The sequence below is a fragment of the Centroberyx affinis genome, unplaced genomic scaffold (genome assembly GCF_046629955.1).
Source record: "Centroberyx affinis isolate AG114_WGS23_722 - 3 ecotype Tasmania unplaced genomic scaffold, CSIRO-AGI_Caff_v1 ptg000156l_1, whole genome shotgun sequence".
In the NCBI taxonomy this organism is placed as follows: domain Eukaryota; kingdom Metazoa; phylum Chordata; class Actinopteri; order Beryciformes; family Berycidae; genus Centroberyx; species Centroberyx affinis.
Genome location: NW_027278853.1, coordinates 140,451 through 163,464, shown reverse-complemented (window position 1 = coordinate 163,464; position 23,014 = coordinate 140,451). Strand labels below are relative to the sequence as shown.

General features: G+C 40.7%; 1 protein-coding gene across 1 annotated transcript; it reads left to right on the top strand.

Moving 5' to 3' along the window:
* Positions 1–593: 593 nt before the first annotated feature.
* LOC139655473 (alpha-tectorin-like) lies at positions 594–15,701 on the top strand. The gene is made up of 14 exons (XM_071532894.1): positions 594–608; positions 714–1,371; positions 2,228–2,427; positions 3,411–3,791; positions 4,672–4,958; positions 7,292–7,572; positions 8,504–8,614; positions 9,316–9,518; positions 10,369–10,532; positions 11,112–11,360; positions 12,227–12,389; positions 12,489–12,573; positions 13,772–13,891; positions 15,604–15,701. Exons 1-14 carry the CDS (start codon positions 594–596, stop codon positions 15,699–15,701), a joined length of 3,015 nt encoding a protein of 1,004 aa, XP_071388995.1.
* Positions 15,702–23,014: the final 7,313 nt, after the last annotated feature.

Sequence of the window (23,014 nt, the reverse complement as noted above, 5' to 3'; positions counted from 1 at the left end):
GTATACGTGAGGGCAAGTTATTTCTAATCAAGCCGATAGAATAACCAGGTAGAGGGTGAATTCCTCTTTGATTGGCTTAAGGTGGATCTGATTTCAATGGGCATCTTTTATCAGGCTGGATTTGGCTCAGACAAAACCCTGACCCTGAGCGACATTTGGAATGGGTTCACAAACTGACTCAAAGATCTGAGGAGAACCAGAAATCACACACACACACACACACACACATAATCCAACACTCATATCCCCAGACACACACTTGCACGCACCCACACATTTTCCCTTTCTCTCTTTCTTTCTCTCTCTCTTGCTCTCTCTCTCTCTCTCATATGCTCTATCTCTCATATACATACATTTTGATTATATGAGAAACACAAAGAAATGCAAGAGTGCATATACATATTGTTAGTCATAAAGCAAGAAAAGCGGTACACAGGCTCAGTATTAAGCAATGTGGCCTCACAGCAAGAAGGATGTGGGTTTCATTCACAGTTCTTTCTGTGTGGAATTTGCATGTTATCCTCTGTTCGCCCAGGTTTCCTCACACAGTCCAAAGACATGCAAGTCAGGTGGATTGGAGACTCTAAGTTAGTATGAAAAACGCTCAGGTATGACTGTGAGTGTGGACCCAGGGAAGACTAGTGGCCGGTGTCAGCTAATGGGGATCCTAATTAAGAATAAGAACCAGTATTATTTCATCTCTGTCTGCCCAGGTAAATAAGGAGCGTCTGTACCTTCCTCTGAAGCTGGGCCCGGGGAAGGTCAACATCTTCACCTTTGGCATGCAGCTAATTCTGGAGACAGACTTTGGCCTGAAGGTGGCCTTTGACTGGAACACTCTCCTCCTGCTGACTTTACCCCAAAACCTCTACAACACCTCCTGCGGCATGTGCCAGGGCATGCCCTTATACCCGCCCACCCTCACCACCACCGACTGGGGCATGGCCTGGGCAGAGAGGGACACCTTCTGCCAGGTGGGCTGTGGAGACTCCTGCCCACGCTGCGGCATGGGAGAGAAAAGCCTGGCGAACGATGTCCCTCTGATGGTGGCGGACGCCAACATGAACATCGGCGCCGAGGACGGCGTCGCCGAGGGCAACACGGGCATCCGTTTCCACATCGGGGATGGGCTGTACGTGTTTGTGGAGCCCGAGGCGGTGAGGCTGTGTGGGCTAATAGTGGATCGAGGAGGTGTGTTTGCACGCTGCCACAGCAAGGTGGCGCCAGCGTTCTTCTATCAGAGCTGCCTGCAGGACACTTGCTTGGACCAGGGCGCCCAGGAGACAATCTGTAACTGGCTTCAGATCTACGCCAGCACCTGTCAGACCCAAGGAGTGCCTGTCGTTAGCTGGAGGAGTGACACGCCCTGTGGTGAGTGCATGTCTGGGCATGTCTTTGGTTATGTGTGTAACTGCGAGGGTCTTGCACTTCCAGACTTCTACTTATTGTGAAGTTGTCTAGCACAGTGATTCTCAACCTTTTTCATATCAAGGATCCCAAAAAAAGTTCATATTAGGGCCACAGACCCCCATTTGATTCGATTTTGTCTCTCGGACCCAAATCTGACAATATTTTATTGTTTGATATGATTTTGTCCAGAATTCCATGACTATCTGTATTGTAGGTAGAGAGACAACAGAGAAACTATGATCAAAACAGTCATTCTCCTACATTCTCTAATTGTGTTAACTTCTTGTAAATGAAATAATGCTGAAGTTTAATAATTCATCCATTTGCTGGGGACCCCTGGAACCCCCTCAAGGACCCCTGGTGGTCCCCGGACCCCACGTTGAGAACCACTGGTCTAGCATATTCACCTCTCCAATGTACATGTGTGAATCCAAGTACAGAAGAAAATTTGCTAATGGGGAGTTAATGCAATTCTCCACAGTCCCTGTGTCAACTCACAAATGAATGAATGAATTAAATGTCCACAGTCGATAATCAGGAAAAGCTGTTTCTGCTAAATAAAACGGTACACTGCAAAATCCGCAGTGTTAATTTGACTCAATATGTAAAAATCAACACTATGCGAGTGTTTCTTTCACTGTTCACCCATCAGAGTGAATTTAACACTCCATATTAGCTGGATTCAATCAACACTTTGCAATTCCGAATAATTGTCGCTGAAACATTAACACTTATTAACACTGGAAAATTTGCTGTGTGGTACAATGTAGTCAGTGCAATCGTCAGCTAATGTCTTTGCCAACCTGCCTGCTTTCAGTCCAGAGCTGTCCACCTAACAGCCATTACTCCAGTTGCATGTCGGTGTGCCCGCCACAGTGCGCCCCTGCCCGCGGCCAGAGGGACTGCACCCAGGACTGTGTAGAGGGGTGCCAGTGTGACCAGGGCTATGTCCTCAACGGCAAGAGCTGCATCCTGCCTCAAAACTGTGGCTGCTACACCGATGGCAAGTACTACGAGGTCAGTCTCACAATCTGCGATCCACGGAACTGAATGGGAAAAATGGCACAATTGAATTTTGAATTTACAGCTGATAGATGTAAGCTGTCATTCTAGGGTTAGACCGATGCATTGTTTGCTGATTTATCAGGCCAATATTGGGATTTTGTTAAAATTCACACATCGGCCAGTTAATGTCATCTACCTCTGATATCATGGTGGTTCCTCCATTTTTAAAACATTGAAGCAGCTTCAGGAGTGCCTCACCTCGCCTTGAGGAGCTGCTAACCCACCAAAAATAATTTCATTAGTCTGGGTTTCAGTGGAGAGTTTTAGTGTCACATGATGGTCTAAATCAGTGATTCTCAACCTTGTTTCATATCAAGGACCCCCTAAGTTACACATTAGAGCCACAGTCCCCTAACTTGATGAGATTTTGTCTCTCGGACCCAAATCTGAGAATATTTTTATTATTAGATATGATTTTGTCCAGAATTCCAGAATTATGAGAGATAACAGTGAAACTATGATCAAAATAGTCATTCTTCTACCTCTCTAATTGTGTTAACTTTGTGTTAAATTAAATAATGCTGAAGTTTAACAATTCATCAATTTGCTGGGGACCCCCTGGAACCCCCTGGTGGTCCCCGGGCCCCTCGTTGAGAACCACTGGTCGAAATGCTGTTTCAGAGGTTTTTCTACACAAAATAAGACAGTAATACAATTCTGGGGGACACACTGAATCCTTGAAAATCTTTGGCATGAAAATGGTCATATTTAAAGATACTGAATATCGGCAGGTATCGGCAGGTTCAGTCCAAAAATATTGGCATCGATAGCCTTCAAAAACCCATATCGGTCGAACCCTACTTCATTCATTATAGTAGATGTGACAGCACTTTCACAACAGGCTCAGGCAAGTCTATTTTTTGTAAAATGTTTACAGTGTTTAGTATGATAGTACATATTCAGCCCTCACCCTCCCTCTGCTCTCTCTATCTCAGCCCAAGCAGTTGTTCTGGAACAGCGACTGCACCAAGCGCTGCCAGTGCATCGGACGGAACCTGATCCAGTGCGACCCGCGCCGCTGCAAGGGCGACGAGGACTGCGCCCTGCGGCACGGCGTGCGGGGCTGCTTCGCCCGGCGCTCCCAACACTGCGTGGCGTCCGGCGGCGGGGTCTTCAGGACCTTCGACGGGGCCTCGCTGCGCCTCCCGGCCTCCTGTTCCTTCGTCCTGTCCACGAACTGCCACAAGCTGCCCGACCTCTCCTTCCAGCTCATCGCCAACTTCGATAAGTGGAGCACGCCCAACCTCACCACCATCTCCCACATCTATCTCTACATCAACGAGGAGAATATACTCATCTCTGGCAGCACTGTCAAGGTGAGAGAAGGGTTAGACCGATATTACTGTATGTCCCTAAACCTAACCTAACCCTAACCCTATCAGGCCAATACTGCCCTTTAATTACAAATTGGATATTGTCCACCTCTGATATGACAGATATAATGCAGTTTGATTGCATACATATTGTAGAATTGATCAGTACTACACTGGTTGTCTATGGGAAACCTTTAACCTGACCTGATTTAAGTTATGTAACATAGTAGTAGTAGTAGTAGTAGTTTCAATGGAGAGTTTTAGTGTCTTAAATGCTGTTTCAAAGGCTTTTCCACTCTGCAAACAATACAGTTCTTGGGTGGAAACACAGAATCCTTCAGTTTTTTTTTATATCAATATGGTCAAATTTAAAGATATTGAATATCATCACAGATTCAGTCAAGAAATATTATTATCGGTCCTCAAAATCCCTTATCAGTCACACCCTAGAACAGTGGTTCTCAACCTTTTTGGCTCATCCCGGTCACAAGCATATAGAGTTTAAACCAATGAATGATTTTCCCTTTTCAGGTTGTTTCATTTGATTCATTATCAGAAGAGGCACAGAGGCTAAAAACAATTCAGATCTGAAAAAATAGACATGATAAAACATTTGTATAGTAGAAATATGTTTTTTTCCTATTCCATAAATCACCCCGCGACCCCCCCAAAATTTTCTTGTGACCCACTGGGGAGTCCTGACCCCCAGGTTGAGAACCACTGCCCTAGAAGACACAGAATTGAGAGTATTTGACAGGATGTGAGGGGATAACGTCACTGAAGATTACCGTGTTTTTCAAACAAAAAGACACATGCTGCTTTGTGATCATGCGTGTTTCACACCACTAATATCTGAATCTCTATCTTTTCTCTCTCTTCACAGGTCAACGGCACACCAGTATCAGTACCCTTTGTAACGGGGCTAACGACACGTCTGTCTACCTCTGAAGGTTTCCTGGTCATCGACACGCAACAGGACATCCAGGTCCGCTACAACCGCTTCAACACCCTCAGCATCACCATGGGCCAGCGGCTTCAGAACAAGGTGTGTGGCCTGTGCGGGAATTTCAATGGAGACCCCAGCGACGACTACACCACCTCCAGGGGCAAGCCGGCTGTCAGCGCCCTGGAGCTGGCCCAGAGCTGGAAGACCAACGGTATGCAGAACAGGTGAGGCTCGGCAGAGGCACGGCGGACTGGAGAGTATGCTGATGATAGTATTCTTCTGGAGCAGCTTGGAGGTCATTCACAAAATTAGATTTAAAGGGGCATTAAAGGATAACACTGGTGGGTTTTATTTTAAAGGAATAGTTCACCCAAAAATGAAAATTCTGTCATCATCTACATCAGTGATTCTCAACCTTTTTCATATCAAGGACCCCTAATTTAGTCCACATTAGAGCCACGGACCCCCATTTGATGAGATCTGAAAATATTTTTATTGTCACATATGATTTTGTCCAGAATTCCATGACTATCTGTATTGTAGGTAGAGAGATAACAGAGAAACTATGATCAAGTTTAACAATTTCAATTTGCTGGGGACCCCCTGGAACCCCCTCAAGGACCCCCAGTGGTCCCCGGACCCCACGTTGAGAACCACTGATCTACATCATCTACATCATCTACATCTCATGCCAAATGAAACACAGGTGAAATTTGTTAGTCCATATAACACACAGGGAGGCTGCCAGCACAACTTGGTAGCAGCCTTCTCCAAAACAACTGAAGTCAATGGGGACCTGTTCTTTAGAGTTCCAAAACAAAAACAGCCAAACAATCACACTGTGAATAGAAAGACCTATACACCATTATTTGTTGCAAATCAATCAGCTGTAGTTAAGATTTGCACTAAATGATGGTGTAAATATACTGTAGGTCTTTTTGGAACTCTGAAGAACTGGTCCCCACTGACTTCAGTTGTTTTGGAGAAGGCTGCTATGGAGTTGTGCTGGCAGCCTCCCTGTGTGTTATATGGACAAACTTCACCTGTGTTTCAACTGGCATGAAGGTGAGTAGATGATGACAGAATTTCCATTTTTGGGTGAACTATTCCTTTATGTTTGTGCCAATCGTCTAGGTTGCCTCCCTCCTTTTGATTCTTCCTGCTGGTTTCTGCACACAGTCAGCATAGTTGGAGATATCAGGGCTCGTTTTCAGAAGAAGACATTTGTTGCCATTCATTCTTGTACAGTATGAAGAAGAACTTCAACAGACATGGAAAATAATCCCAGCTAGATAATCTATCACAGTAAACATGAAAGCATAATTTGGTTTTGTCGAAGTTTCTGTTTTGTTATTTCATTGTGGCTGAGTTGAGTGTTTTCATATCAGTGTGCACATTACGTTATTTGTAAATTAAAAAAATAACTAATTTGTGCGGCATGCATTTCAGAATTACTGGGGGAAATGTAGATGTAGATGTCCCCTAGATATAGACAATAGTAAATGGGCTATAACTCTACATGACACCGGTATTCTCCTTTAAGTAATCTATGACTTCTATTGGTCTCTGTCAGTGATCAGTAGGAATTGTAACAATGGTAACAATGACAGATCTCAGGCACATCTCTTCCGTCCTCTTGAAATATGGCGGCCTGTAATTGACAACAACAATAAAGTCAAAGTCATCTTCACAACAGAAACATGTAGTGAAGAGGTGATATCACCGTGCTAAATACTGGAATAGTAATATTGCTTTGTCATTTGCTTTTTTGGTTTGGGGACAAGACTTTTTAGCCTTCGTAGCTAAAATGTATCACAATGTGTGGGGGAGTCCAAAAAAAAAGTAGGGGCCAGAAAGTGCCAAAAATCTCAGATGTAATTGTTGAGTTGCATTGATCAACAACCTTATCAAACTCCCAGAGATACATTATGGTCATTTTGCTATTTTTTGTGCTATGGGGCAGTAAAAACCTTTCATTTTCCCCCTTTAAACCTAGCCTAGTATCTCTTTATCTGTTCTGTAACATTCAGCTATCCATATACAGGGTGTCTGAAAGTCTGGGGTCTAGAAGACCAGTGGGTTTCTGGTCTCATAATGGAGGGTGGAATCTGACATTTGACTAGGGCTGAACAATTAATCGAAATTTTATCGAAATCGCAATATGGTCTACTGCAATTTTCAAATCGCAGGAGGCGTAATATTTGTTAAAGGTGAAATGTGTGTCAAAATACCATTTTAAATGAAATATTGTCGTGCTGCAAAGATGTCCTGGCCTACACATCATATTCTACAGACTTAAGAAAACATCTTTGTTTGGTACAGATCCCCGCAAAAATCACACCATAATCATTTTAATACATTTTTCAGTGAAAATGAGAATAATGATGTAAAAATTATCATTCCCTCTAACATCGCAAATCATATCACAATTGCAATATCAGTCAAAATAATCGCAATTAGATATTTTTTCAAAATCGTTCAGCCCTACATTTGACCAGCAGTTTTGATACTCGTTTAGCAGGAAATTTCCCTATGATTCCAGACTTTTCTCTTCTAGTTGTGATGAGACCCAGTATGTGGCGCTGGCCCAGTCCTGTGAAAACACAGCAGTGCTGGGGCTGCAAGGTGAAGACGGCTGCCAGAAGCTGACCGAGATGAAGGGCTTCTTCCAGCCCTGCCACGGCCTGCTGGACCCCCGGCCCTTCTACCAGTCTTGCTACCTGGACGGCTGCTACAACCACCGAAAGGCTCAGGTCTGTGGCTCGCTGGCAGCCTATGCCGAGGCTTGCCGCGCCCTGGGCTCCCTCACCACCAAGTGGATCACCCAAGAGAACTGCTGTAAGGGCACCACCAGGCGCCAGCCTTCCTGTCAGACACATGACACAAACATGGCATAGCAAGTCTCCACACAGTCTATCAGATTGTTAACAATATGCAACTTTTTGCCTTGAGGCAGTGAAAATGTATTGCTAGTCCCGCCTACTCCCCCTCCATTGGGCAAGTTCACGGCCCAATACTTGTCACTGATCTTGATGAGCTGTCTGACGTACTCATTGTGATATTCTAGCACTGCTAGCTTGTTACATAGCAACCTTGGTAGCAACCTACCTGTCTACCTATACGCCAGCTGTGACCTATGAGGCCAGACGTCACCAGTGTAGAAACTGAATGCTAATGTTCGCTGTGTTTTTGAACGGGTCTTGTCTGCCACATGTCTAGCTTCACTGTTGCTGTGCTGTGGCAGCTAGCCTCACTTTGATAGCCACAACTACTGTTCACCGATGGCCACGCCCATACATCACACCATATTTTAAATGTGAAAAAGTTGCATATTGCAGCTTTGAGTATCACAATGTTAGCCGCACAAGTAGATAGTGGTGAGAGGGTGAAAACAGGTTTTATTGCGTCTTGGTACAGTAGGTGCTTCGGTGTGTCAGAATGATGGGAAGCTTAACGTGACTAACGCAAAATGGCATTGCCAATGCATTAATGTTATGGTTAACACTTTATTTGAAGTGCATTGTGATGCATTAAAATCCGATTTTAAGACCATTAGAAGCATAGATGCATTTTTTTGTCCCAAATCTCTCCATATTACATTTTTTTGAGTCGGTCATTATTATTAGTCGGATTAAGTTGTACATTTAGAAAGGTATTACATTACACTCACTTTATATCATGTCATTAACTACACAGTTGCCTCATAAAATGCTCATGAGCTTTATGCCTTGTGTGTGACAGCTAACATTGTGCGTGGACCTGTCTTTAGCAGAATGGATCTACGACCCCTGTGCAGGAGAGATCTGCACAAACAACACATGTGAGCAGGAAAATGGAGGCGACCTGTGCGGCTGTCCGGAGTTACCCAGCAGCCCCGGGGGTGAGTGCTTCATATGGGATGGGGAGGTGTAAGGGAGAAAGGGAGTCATATTCATATAACCTGGACGAGCCAATATTGATGTCATCTTTACTAATTCATACACAATTCAAGTAAATGCTATTATGTGATAGGATTCAACCAATATCAAGTGTTTGAAGCCCAATACTGATATTTCTGGATTTGAAGCTGCCGATAGCCGATATTTTGTGGTGATTTGATATTCAATATAGCTAATTTTGACAATTTTCATGACAAAAAAATCCCCAAAATAACAAGTTCTCAGTGTTTCCCCTAGAATTCTAGTCCGGGTGGAGAAGCCTCTGAAACAGCATACCATCATGGGAAAAGAAAACTCCATTGACACACAGGATAATGATAAGAAGAAGCAGAAGAAGAAGAAGAAGAAGAAGAAGAAGAAGAAGAAGAAGAAGAAGAAGAAGAAGAAGAAGAAGAAGAAGAAGAAGAAGAAGAAAAAACATTTTTATGTATACTTGTGGCAAATCCTTTAGAATCAGTTCAGGTTAAGGGCTTCCCATAGAAAACCAGTGTAGCATTGATCATAGCATTGATAATAAATATCAAATCAGTAATCAAACAAACTACATCATATCCATCATATCAGAGGTGGATGACACTGAATATAAAAGTGATATATCGGTCTGACCCTACTATGTAGTTTGAATGATTTTGTTATGTCCCAGGTGATGATGACATCATCCAGGCGGAGGTGATCTGTAAACACGCCCAGATGGAGGTTTCCATCTCCAAGTGTAAGCTCTTCCAGCTGGGCTTCGAAAGAGAGGATGTGAGGATTAACGACCAGCACTGCCCCGGCATCGAGGGAGAGGACTTCATCTCCTTCCACATCAACAACACCAAGGGACACTGCGGCTCCATTGTACAGGTCAGGGACCATATATTAATTCATATCATATGCTTTCTAGCTCAGTTAAGCCAATGCATTTTATGTTGGATGCCCTGTAACAACGCGTTATGTAATAACACCGCATTATGTAATAACACGACAAAATGTAATACATTTTCACTTCATTATGTAATAACACCCGCATTTTGTAATACACAGCTGAAACACAATATGTGATAAATTTCCTCACATTTTGTAATAAATTATTACATATTGCGGTGGCTATTACAAAATGTGGGAGTTGCACTTTTTTATGATGAAAATGTAATAATACAGTGCATTATGTAATAACCAACCAAAATGGATGTCTTCATCTGTACACATGTTCTATTTTTAACAATTAAGCTAAATTAAACTCCCCAAATATTAAATTAGACTGGCATTATAGTTGACTCTGATCTTAGTCTAAATAGCATAAAATATGCTATTTGCATAAAATAAACATTGTTCTTATAATGTTATAACGATTTTTTATGAATGAAGACATCCATTTTGGTTGGTTATTACATAATACACCATATTATTACATTTTCATCAAAAAAAAAGTGCAACTCCCGTATTTTGTAATAACCACCGCAATATGTAATAATTTATTACAAAATGCGGGGAAATTTATTACATATTGCATTCAGGCTGTGTATTACAAAATGCAGCAGATTATTACAAAATCTGGGTGTTATTACATAATGAAGTGAAAATTTATTACATTTTGTCGAGTTATTACATAATGCAGTGTTATTACATAATGCGTTGTTACATGGCCCTTTTTTCAAACTTTTTTTTTTCTTTGTTTCCGAATTTTCCAAATGTCCGGTCACCGCTCTGACAGTCGAACGGCACACACATCATGTACAAGAACACAGTGTGGATAGAGAGCGTGAACAACACCGGGAACGTCATCACCAGAGACAAGACCATCAACGTAGAGTTTTCCTGTGCCTACGAACTGGACCTGAAGATCTCGCTGGAGACTGTCCTCAAACCCATGCTCAGGTCAGATGGAGCACACATAGCCTTATGCTGCATTCATGTCCCATGGGAAAGATGGTAGATACCAGTTTCCTACTTGGAAACACTGTTCACATCAGCTGGTACACGCTACTTAGGAATCCAGTGTCTGGCAAAGGACACCGATTTCTCTGAATTCTGAATGCCACCAACAAGTAAATATTCATATTGCTTTCCAGTAAAACAAACAAAATGAATGAATTTCATCATACCTCACATATAATTTTGTGATCACAACACAAAAATACCATGGCAACCAAAATCTACTGAAAACTTCAATCATGACATCTTGGTGACTTCAAACGATTCTGAATGTGTGAACACGTTGCTTTTAACCGTCTTGCTTTTTTACCGGATATTCCCATATGACATGAATGCAGCATCATGCTCTATGCAACTTTAATGTATCTAGGTTACAGTTAGGAGATGATACAGAAGCCACAAATCTGGAATTACATTTAGTTTTTCTATTTTTACAGAATACAGTACTCAATGTGTAGGTTTCTGCTTTTACCTTACCTGATCTCTCTTCTCTCTTTCCCCTTATTACCCACCATCCTCCAGTGTGATCAACCTCACCTTACCCACCCAGGAAGGAAACTTCATCACCAAGATGGCGCTGTACAAGAACTCCTCGTACCGACAGCCGTACCGGGAGGGCGAGGTGGTGCTGAGCACGCGGGACATCCTCTTCGTGGGCGTCTTTGTGGAGGGGGCGGACGAGAACCAGCTCATCCTCATCGTGAACATGTGCTGGGCCACGCCGTCCCGCTACAGTAGTGACCGCCTACGCTATATCATCATAGAGAGAGGGTAGGCTAAGTCGGGGGTTCTCAAACGCTTTCATGTCCTCGGTCTCCCAAATACACACACATTAGGGCACATTAGAGCCCTATATGATAAGATTTTGTCCCTAGGACCCAAATGGGGAGGATTTCTGTTGCTGCTGATTTAGTATTGAATTGTAGAACCATGTACATTCTACATGGGGAGATAATAGTGGTGAGAGTGAAACCTATGAATACAATAGTAATGCACCCCTTTTTTTCTTTTTTTTTTTGAGTGATAGTAGGCTCCATGCTAACACTTAAGCATACACTATGTTGAGTGATAGTAGGCTCCATGCTAACACTGTGGCATACATGTTGAGTGATTGTAGGCCACTAGCATAAGCTTAAAAAAGAGACAATGAGAATTTGTAGCTAACTGGTAGCCTAAGTAATTTAAAATGATTTGCAGCCAAGGTACTGTTATGAACTATCAGGGACTACTTTCCCTGTTTCCATAGGAAGTGAAGTTGGTTGGTGATGGGAGACTGTGTACAGCTAAAAATCAAGTGGATGAATACTTGGCTACTCATCTGAATTTGTTCCAAAAATAAACCAGACTGCATTGAGTTAATTATATTCCATTTTTAAAATACAATAAATAAAACCACTAACAACTTTTTATTACTAAAAGGTCTGCCTTCTTATGTTGGATAATGCTAGTGGCCTACTATCCCTCAACATAGTGTATGCTAAAGCGTTAGCATGGAGCCTACTATCACTCAACATAGTGTATCCTAAAGCGTTAGCATGGAGCACTGGAGTGAATGTTCTTATCACTTAACAGGTAAGCTGATCAACAGGACAGTCAAAAACTTGGTGTACTCCTTTAATATCTGCCGCTCTCTTTAGGTGTCCAAACATCAAGGACAACACCATTGGCATGGCAGAGAACGGCGTGTCTCTCACCTGTCGCTTCCATGTCACGGTGTTCAAGTTCATCGGGGATTATGACGAGGTCCACCTCCACTGTGATGTCTCCCTGTGTGACTCGGAAACAAATGCTTGCAAAGTGGTGAGGATGACTATGGTCTAGAAAAGTCTTTATTAAAAAGAAAAAGTGTTCATATAAGAATGCCCACTGTGTATTAATCCATACACATTGTGCATGCAGAACTGTCCACACAACAGAAGAATGTACTCAGAGGACAGTGACCATAAAGAGCACATATTGTCTGTGGGACCCATCAGAAGGAGAGGTAAGTATGCTCACTTTATCAAAATAATCCAGGTTTAATGAGCTGATGAATGATTGTGATCCAACATCAATATGCACTATGATGCATGGAGTGGGGATTGTGGAGGCAGCCACATCCTCTATATAGGTCAGGGACTGGCTGGTGGATGACCCCTCCTGTAGCCAAACTCACTGCAGAGCCAATGTCCAGCTCCACCTCTCTGGACCTAGTCCAGCTCCACCCACTGGCTGTTAACGTTAATGCAAGCCCAATGGAAAAAAATCAGTTTATTGTTGATGCGCAAAGGTTAGGTCAAAGTAGCCATAAGACTTGCATGGAACTTTAGATGCTGGCATAGCTAATATTACCTTACTTTTCTCTAATATTTTTCATGATACCACCAGCATGTTCAGCATTGTTTCTGTGACAAACGGCATGACTAGATTTACAAGTAGGCAATGTGAGAGATTACTGTGTGTGCACCCCTGCCTTCTTTTTTCCACCGCATTAAGATGTAGGCTATTTGTAAATTAATCTCAATCATATCTGATTAATTAATCAGTTTGACCTAGGTTACCAATTTGGCTCTGCAGTGAGCACCACTTGCATCTTTCCAAGTCGTGCTCACTGAACTATGCTACCAAGTTGTATGAGTGACTTGGGGTGGGGCTGGACCTAGAGGTGGAGCTGGACTAGGTCAAGCTCCATCCATTTGGCTCTGCAGTGAGCACCACTTGGAACTGTCCCTGCCAAAAAGTCAGTGTAGTCCTTTAATTAAAGCAGAGCTAATGGTTAATGACCGTTTCATACTACATAGCAAAAACATGACAAGGAAGTCTGGTACTGTGGAAATCTCTCTGATAATCTCTTTAGCCTAGAAGTAACCTGTCCTTTAAAAATTCTCCATTTTGAAATCCCCCTTATAGTCTAATTTTTTTCCCTATAACTATATGTCATAAACATTTGGCCTATTTCTAGATTGATGCCTATTTCTAGATTCATTGTAAGAGGAAACAAACACTAATGCAAATCAGTGGCTCTCAGAGCTGTGTCCAGTGGTCTCCAGGGGGTCCAGAGCAACACAAGAAATAGTTTTTCAGTCGTAAATTTGTGGGGGAAAAAATCCGAAATTTCCTAGAAAAAACTCTGAATTTCTAAGATTAAAGTCAGAAATGAGTGACAATTTTGCTCATTTCTGAGCAAAAATGTTCTTTCTCAGAAGCGGACTGGTGTGAGGCCAACAATGGAGGCTGTGAGCAGATCTGCACCAGTAAGGGTACTGGGCCTGTCTGCAGCTGTGTGACTGGGATGCTGCAACGAGATGGCAAAAGCTGTCGGGGTAAGCGCACACACACACACACACACACACACACACACACACAAAGCCAACAAGTTACGTGCCACATCAAGTCACAATCAAAGAATTCACATTTAAACCGGTAAAGATCAGGGTGATACATTCCCTAAGCCACTGTCTCTCCACCGTCCAGCGGTGACGTGCAATTTGAGAGTATCTTGTTCCTTCTGAACTAATCTTCTTAGCGAATTGGGACTAATGATTCGCCCGAGTGACTCCGGAGCAAGAGATTGAATGAGGTATTAGAATAGTGGTGAATGATTTAATGGCACTGCCAGAGACCAGTATACAGTCAGTCATTGCTTGAAATGATATACTGAGGCTCAGATCCATGAAAGGTTTGCACAGGGAAAAACATGCTATATCACCAAAATGGCCAAATCAGAATGCCATGCTATTCCCTGACTATTCATATATATAAATTATATGTAAATCTCATTATTTTGCCCACCGAACACCAACACTTTGCAACACCAACTTCCACAAAAATGATTAAAGCACTGTATAAGATCCTTTCTAGTAGATTGCAATTTGTGTGATAGTTATTACAAGAACTACATTTACTTGCAGCCTAGTAATCAGAACAATCAGTAATAAGAGCCACATGCATTTGATACATACATTGATACTGTACTGTTGTGGTTGAAAGCACACCGTGCAAAAACAATTTGTCCCCCAATGCACAGGTGGCCATCTTCGTATTCGTTTTCTATATTCATTTTCAGGCTGTCAGTTAGAATAAAACAAAGGGGAGAACTCCTTTTCATGTAAAAACCCACTCTATTCAGATTGCATTGGTTATATTTTTTTGGAAAGATAATGCATTTTCCATTGCCATGTAGCCATAGTACAAGGTGTAGCTTGTGAAATTTTACAGAAATTTCAATAAGCCTCAGTCACATGTACCACTTAGGAAATTTTCCTAGTAGTAAACAGTGGCTATGTAACTTTTCATCCCCTTGATTTCCTGCACATTTGCTTGTGCTGCAAAATTAACTCAACATATATTTATTTAGGATCTTTGTTCTAAAATCTCTCTTTCTCTTTCTCTCTTTTATACCAAAGTGTGTTGGAAATTTAGGATATTTATGTAAAAGTATAAAATTCCAACAACTGCAAATCTAGAAGTAAAGTACAGAAGAGGATTAGTAAAGTCAGAATTCTAACTTTAAACTCAGAATTCTGAGAAAAAAGTCTGAATTCTGAGTTTAATGTCAGAATTCTGAGAATAAAGTCAGAATTCTTACTTTATTTTCAGAATTCTGACTTTAAACTCAGAATTCTGACTTTACACTCAGAACTCAAATACATTTTTCACATGTGGCCCTAATCCTCTTCTGTAGTAAAGCACCCATTTTACTCAGTTGGTCTAATTTTGAGTTTCCTGCCAGCAAGTTAGGATGCAGGGTGTAGTTTGCTTCATAATTCTGGAGCACAATGTGGAATACCTGTTTCACTTATGGGTGACATTTTATTCCAGTTCCAGTGGTTTCAATTAAAAAAGAAACTAAAAGTAAAATTAGTAGAATTAGAGTAAAATTAGAGAATATTAGGACCAACAATCCTAAATGAATGTATTTTTGATTGATTTTGGAGCACAAGAAAATGTGCAAAAAGGGGGCTGAATACTTTTTTTTAATAACTACTGACATTTTTAACTTTTCATCTTTTCTGTTCTTTTCTTCTTTTCACAGCTGTGAGCTCGAGTTGTAGCCTCACGCCTCTGGCTGTCCTCCTGACCATCAGTGCTGTGATCTCCATGCTCCTGGCTCATACTCTTCTTCTTTCCTAACCTCCTGTGAGGAAAGGAAGAGAGAAAATGAGAGAGAGCAGAAACAGAAAAAGACTTGAAGAAGCACAAAATGTCAGCATTAACTAACCAGTAGACCAGCTGTCTGCCAGTCAGACAAGCTAGAGAATTTACATTCACAAATCTTTGAGTCCAGATATTATTGGTGCGACTGAATGTACACAAAAGTAACCAAGTAAGTAAATAAACTTAATTGAATTGCACCTTTCTAGAATCACAAAGTGCTTCATATTTTCAAACAAACATAAAACAGATGAATACAAGACACAAAATACATCCTTTACATAAGGCACAGCACAACACACAACATATTAAGAGATTGCCTGACAGAAAATGTGGCTGTGAAGTAATATCTTACTGAGACTGAGATGGCCAGTCACAGTTACAAGGAGTCAGTTCCAGAGTCAAAGGCACCATCACCTTTTGTTTTCAAGTTGGACTTGGACTGACATGCCCTGTTCAGAGGACCTGAGTAAGGACAAAACAACTCAGTAATATAAGTTAGAGGCTGACCATGCAAAGCCTTGTAGGTGATCAAGAGAATTTTGAAATCAGATCTATATTTGAGTGGTAGCCAATGAAGGGAGATTCTGAGAATTCTGAGATTCAGAGATTCTGAGAATTCTGTCCAAATCATGAAACAACAAAACTGATTTGATTTAGGCAGTGTTTCTTAATTGGAAGAAGTAAGGCTCAGTTAGCTAATTAAGATGCTGCTCAAAATTCATATATGGATTAGGAATAACACTGAGATTTTTAGAGGAGGTCATGATATTGGATGTTAGTGGACCGATACTGCCAAATAATAATGCCAAATCTTGCTTGCTATGGTCCAATGACAAGAATTTATTAAGTTAAGTTGGTCAAACTTTTGTGCCATGCTATCTTTAATAATAGCTTTAATCTTGCAAAATGGTTAATCTGCTAAAATCATTAGGCTTTAATGATAGATAAACCTGTGTATCGTCTGCATAGCAGTGATAAAAAACGCAATTAAAATGACGAATCATATGCCTCTAGGGAAGCATGTACAACGAAAATAGAATAGGACTAAGAATAGACCCCTGGGGGACTCCGCACATCAGTGGAGCGGATGATACAGGAAATGTTGTACTTAATAGATAATCAACCCAATCAATGGCGGATCCAACAACACCCAACCACGCCCTAAGCATTTCAAGAAGGAAACCATATTCAATAGTATCAATGGCCATGTGAGAGCAAAATCGAGCTCTCTCCAGAAGCAGCATGCATTATTGATTAGCTATTAGTGACCCTGAGAAGAGCTGACTCAGCGCTGTGTAGCTTACGAAAACAGGAATCAAATTTATTTAAAATGTTAGTGTTTTCCACCACATCCAAGAACAGATTTGAAAGCACTTTCGCAAAGACTTTAGATAGGGGATCTTGGTGATTAGCCTGTAATTTTGTGGGAGCGATGGATCCATACTGGGTTTTTTAAGGAGAGGCTGACTAATACACTCGCTTTCTTGAAAAAATCAGGGACGCATCAGGGATATAATCTATTTTTTATCTTATTTTCCTACTTGTGCCCACCTTACTGAATTATCAGAATCACCGAGGTTGCAACTTATTCCCTTCATTCGTAACATAATGTGATTCCAGAGGTTTCCACACATATCTATGGCACCACTTGTCAGGATTAAGGTCCGCTTCTGATAATATCTGGAACTAAATGTGTGTGAATGTAAATTCTCTTGACTGTCTGCTTGACTAGTGGACAGTAGGTCTACCGGCTAGCTTTAACCAGAGGAGAGCTGATCTATTTACTCCCTGATTGTTCTGCCTTGACCTCCAGAGCAACTAATTACAGAGTTTATAATACAAAACCAATAAAATCTACACCAGCTTGGGGCAACAATGGGGCAATGGATCAGAAAACAGTAAAGTCCCTCCAGAATGACTCTCTATGACATATATTTTGCTGACAGGATGGTATATTTCATAATGCAAACAGTGTAGAATGTTGATTGTAGTGGGAGAATACATTGTGAATCCATTTATCTTGGACGTCAAAGTGGATTTTGTGAATGAAATGACTATTTATGTGTGAGGACAGAACATTGTGAATTGATCTCATATATCTTAAAACTCAAATTTTGGTGTTATAGATTAGCGCCCAAGATGTGTCGTGACTGTAAGATATGCAATCAACTTGTTTGAAATACATCAGTTGTGCCATGCTGTACCATTAAAATACTTAACATTACAATTATTTCTATCTTGATCAGTTGTGCTACTTAGTATTCTCATGTCGTTGCATGCATTTTCTATCAATCTTGCCATAAACACTGATCATTGGCTGTGGCTGTTTGATTATGAACATCATTTTGCCTAATAAGATGGCCATGTGGAGACAAAATGAAATATTATCAATAGAGTAAGTGTTGGGTTCTCTAGGTACCTTGGGATGGTCCCTATCAAATGTTTTCTATTTGGCACCTTATGCAATGTGAATGTCAGTATATGTCACTGAACCTGTTATATAAACTTTCAGTGTTGTTACTGAGGTGAATTGAAATTCTCAGCTAAAAGTAGCATTTTTTTCATGAGTAGGCCTACTTTGCCACTTTCTATGTACAAATGTACAGTCCTTGTCAATTTGGTGGTATTTGTAATGACTTTTTTTTTTTTTTAAATCAATATCTTTTTTTAATGTTTGGAAACATGGCCAAAAGATGTTTTGTTCTTTGAGAGCAGCAGCTCTATTCCACGTAATTCCCCTAATAAATCAGAAAGTTCTCAAAGTCAGTGTGAGTCACGTTTATTTGATGCACAGCATGTATAAATTAATACAATTATAATATACAGTATAGCATCATGTGTAATATGGTGACTGTTTCTTTATTTCCCATGAAAATGAAACTTACATGTTATTGCCATAAATAGTTCAAGAAAAGGACTTATGTACAGTTATATAACATTATGCTAAACAGAGTACTACTTTGATATGAATTGTAATTATTATGAATTACAGTTGGGGCACTGCAAGGCGCTGAGAAGATATGACACTGCATCTAATTTAGCAATTTAATTGTCAATTCAGAATTCCATACTTTCCCCAGACCTTCATTTCTTGACTGCATTTGAAGAGTACGGTCACTCTTAAACTGACGATTATTCTTCAAAACAACTAGTACCACAATATGTGGAATTACAGTTAAATGCATAGTTAATGGTTTGGGTTTAAAGGGGTTTGCTGAGGTTTATGGAAAAGTGCAATGCTGTCAAATCACATGAAATACAAAGTTCCTCTAGAGGTCAGGTTGACCTCTAATACAGTAAACATTGACAGAGTACCTACTTACTGATAAGTTACTGTAGTATGAATGGGGCAAAATATAGTTATATAGTTTCATATTCATTGCACACTACATGGGGAAGCAGAAGACATGCCCATTGACCAGAAAATGTTCCAGTACACAAAAGTAATTCAACCAGTTCAATCATATTCTGTCACATCTAGGGCAGTCAAAATGTAATTATTCAAATGCCATTCAAGTCTTTTCCATTGACATGCTGGTATTCAGAACATTGCTCAAGTGCAAGGCGGCCTCTTGTCCTCATTTCCCTCCCTGTTGTTCTGAATGTTAAACCTGTTGCGTATCTATGGTTACATAACCCTATAGGTGTGTTTACGAGTGTGTGTGCTTCAGGCTTTTCTTTTCCTAGTCAGTTAGATGTAGATTACACTGAGAAGATCAACCCCCTTAATATGAAATATGCACAACATGATTATTTTATAAACTCTTTTGCAGAATATATCCACAGAAGCATGCTGCTCATGATATAATTCACAATTAGGCATTAACAGGCTTCACGTAAATCATTAGATGTTCTTCTCAGGCTGTACTTTAGATTTCATGCATCTGTGATTTATTTTGTCACCGTACACGATGTTGGTATTCGATTTTGCATGACTCACTGCACAAGTTACTTTACTGTACTTGAAGGCACCTCATTAAGTGATTCATTGTAATGTTTGGGTAACCATGAGGTTCATAGAAAAGGATTCCCTTGCAGTGTTTTCCTACTGGGTTTGCTCAAATATGACCACTGCTCAAGGTATTCCCTCATTGACGTATGCACACAGATTGTAGGTCTGCAGTGGGGTGTGCAGTGGGGTGTGTAGTGGGGTGTGTAGGTGGGAATGCAATATGTATTTGAATGGGTGTTAATGAATTTTTATTGCATGCATGTACTGTTGCATAACATGCAACAGCAGCAGTTATGCTGTTGCATAACATGGCGTTCATAAGTGATGAGTGTGAGTGTGAGTTTAGATAATAGCAGTTCTCTATCGCAGTGGTTCTCAACGCGGGGTCCAAGGACCACCAGGGGTCCTTGAAGGGGTTCCAGGGGGTCCCCAGCAAACTGATGAATTGTTAAACTTCAGCATTATTTCATTTACAAGAAGTTAACACAATTAGAGAATGTAGAAGAATGACCGTTTTGATCATAGTTTCACTGTTATCTCTCTACCTACAATACAGATAGTCATGGAATTCTGGACAAAATCATACCTAACAATAAAAATATTTTCAGACATACAAAATCTCATCTAAGATTTGGGTCAGAGACACAAAATCTCATCAAATGGGGGTCCATGGCCCTACTGTGTACTAAATTAGGGGTCCTTGATATGAATAAGTTTGAGAATTACTGCTCTATCGTATCGAGACCATCTCTCCATTCTGTTGCATATTCCATATCACGGGGAATGACCCCCCTGCTGTCAGGGTACGTGCATATTTCTTTAAGACACACCGGCTTGCCTGGTCACGCCCCACGGCTTACCTATAAAGCACCTGTGCTGGCGTGGAACCACTGATTGTTTGATCTCCACCTGAGTCAGGGTGCAGTCTGTGACAATCCGTGTTGTGGTTTTGAAAGAGAAGTGTGTGTGTATGTGTGTGTGAGTTACAGCGTGAATCCACTTAACTGTTGTAGTTGGGTGGGAATTTCATCCCCACCTGATTTCTACGGCAACATACTGTTTAAAAATGATATAATCTTCTTTGTGGGTGTTCATCAATGATGAGAAATGATCTGACGTCTATAGTTTATGAATGTTTAGAGTCATCAATGTTTTATTAGACTTAGTAGAAGTAGCGTTTCCTTGATACGATTGGTCTGAAATGTATCTGTCAATATTTCTGAGGGCGAACTCTGCCAAACTATATTCACACTGTCGAGCCAAAATGGCACAGAAATATATGCTGATAAAACCATTTGGTTCATAGAGAAATAAAGTTGCGAGGTGGGGATGCAATTCTCGACGGGATGCAGAATTTGGCATAACAAGTAGGAAAATCAGAAACAGGCCTAACACGAAAGAGGAAATGAATGAATAAATAAACAACTAGGCCTAAGTAAAAAAACAAAAAAGACAATTCAAAAAGAGAAGCACACAGATCAGTCCATCCTCATAAATACACCATTTAAAACAGGTACAATTAAGGTTAACCAGAGTTGATATCTTTGACTGAAAATGTCCCAGGGGAACAAGGGAATCATATTTCAACAAACCCTGTAAAATATTCCAAGTATGCGGAGCAGAAAACGTAAAAGCGAATAAACAGAAGAAGAACCGGGTAGTTTAGCATGAGCAGTGAAAGCCACCATGGCTGAACAGACAAAGAAGAGAGCGCCACCTACAGAAACTCAAACTGCATCAACATAAAATCCAAGAAAAAAGAAACAGATGAATCACTCAGAGGAAGGCAAGCAACCGACTCTGAGTCAAAACTACAGCGAACATCAGCATTGCCTTTCCAAGATGAAAAAGCACTGCAAGATGAGTAGGGATGATGAGGAGCGATGCAGATGTGGCTTGATTTTCTTTTTCTTTCTTATTTATAACTGCAATGTACATCAGTGATTCTCAACCTTTTTCATATCAAGGACCCCTAAATAAAATAAATAGCTCAGATCATTTCTATGGGTGGTGATTACAAAGTTTACAGAACAGGATTCCCTATAGCACAGTGATTCTCAACCTTTTTCATATCAAGGACCCCTAATTTAGTCCACATTAGGGCCACGGACCCCCATTTGATGAGATTTTGTCTCTCTGACCCAAATCTGAGAATATTTTTATTGTCAGATATGATTTTGTCCAGAATTCCATGACTATCTGCATTGTAGGTAGAGCGATAACAGTGAAACTATGATCAAAACAGTCATTCTTCTACATTCTCTAATTGTATTCACTTCTTGTAAGGGAAATAATGCTGAAGTTGAACAATTCATCACTTTGCTTGGGACCCCCTGAATCATTGGTGGTCCCCGGACCCCACGTTGAGAACCACTGCTATAGGCTTTTGCTTGGAAATGGGTTCTGCTCAAGGTATTCCCTCACTGACGTCCACACATACAGCATACTGCATGTATTTGAATGAAAGGAATCAGTTGAAATCAGTGTTACCCCCTCACCATGTGGGTATAAACAGATTAATCAGCGAAGTAGAGTGCGTTACGTGGCTCTAGCAGCACTGGACTCTGCCCAGCACAGCACATTTAATGGCTCTCTGTTAAGGGCCATAAGCTGCAAGCCAAACTAGAGAGCTGAAAGAGCTGTAAAGGTTTACAAGGCAGCTATCAAAGCTTCCTATCAGGGCCTTTGCTGTTTTAAACTCAAACTATAGTGTAAAGACTAATGTCAAGGTCTTCTCCAATGGGTTGACTCATATGAGTTTTTGAAGGCTGATACAGACACCCATGTGTTTGGATTGAAGCTGTCAATAGCTGATACAATATCTTTAAATGTGTATATGGTACAATAAAAAGACAAACTTTTTTTTAATGTGTCATACTTCTAAAACTGTATTAGCAGCAGAAAATGGTTTCATTTCCATGAAGGCCCAACAAACTTAACAGCGATTACAATTTAAATGCTGTTTGCTGGAGAAACATGATTTGTAAGGATGATATTTTACTTTTATATAAATATGGATACTCAGAATGTAGAATTATACTGTGATTGGCCCTGTTTTCAGCACTCCACCCATAGGGGCCCATTATATTGATAACTTCTTTCCTTCTTTCTTTCTTGCTTTCTTTTTTCTTTCTTTCTTATCCTAAATTGTTAAGTAAGGTAAGTTGATTTAAGATGTATGTACAATTGTGGTAGTCATAGTGAGTATATCGTGACTACTTTATGGTACTTTTTTAATCATCTGCCATAGACTTTCTGTGGTATCATTTATTTTTTTTACCTATGTATCTGCATCACATTACTGTTTACCGGGTAGATTTGTACAGTATCCTTCTAA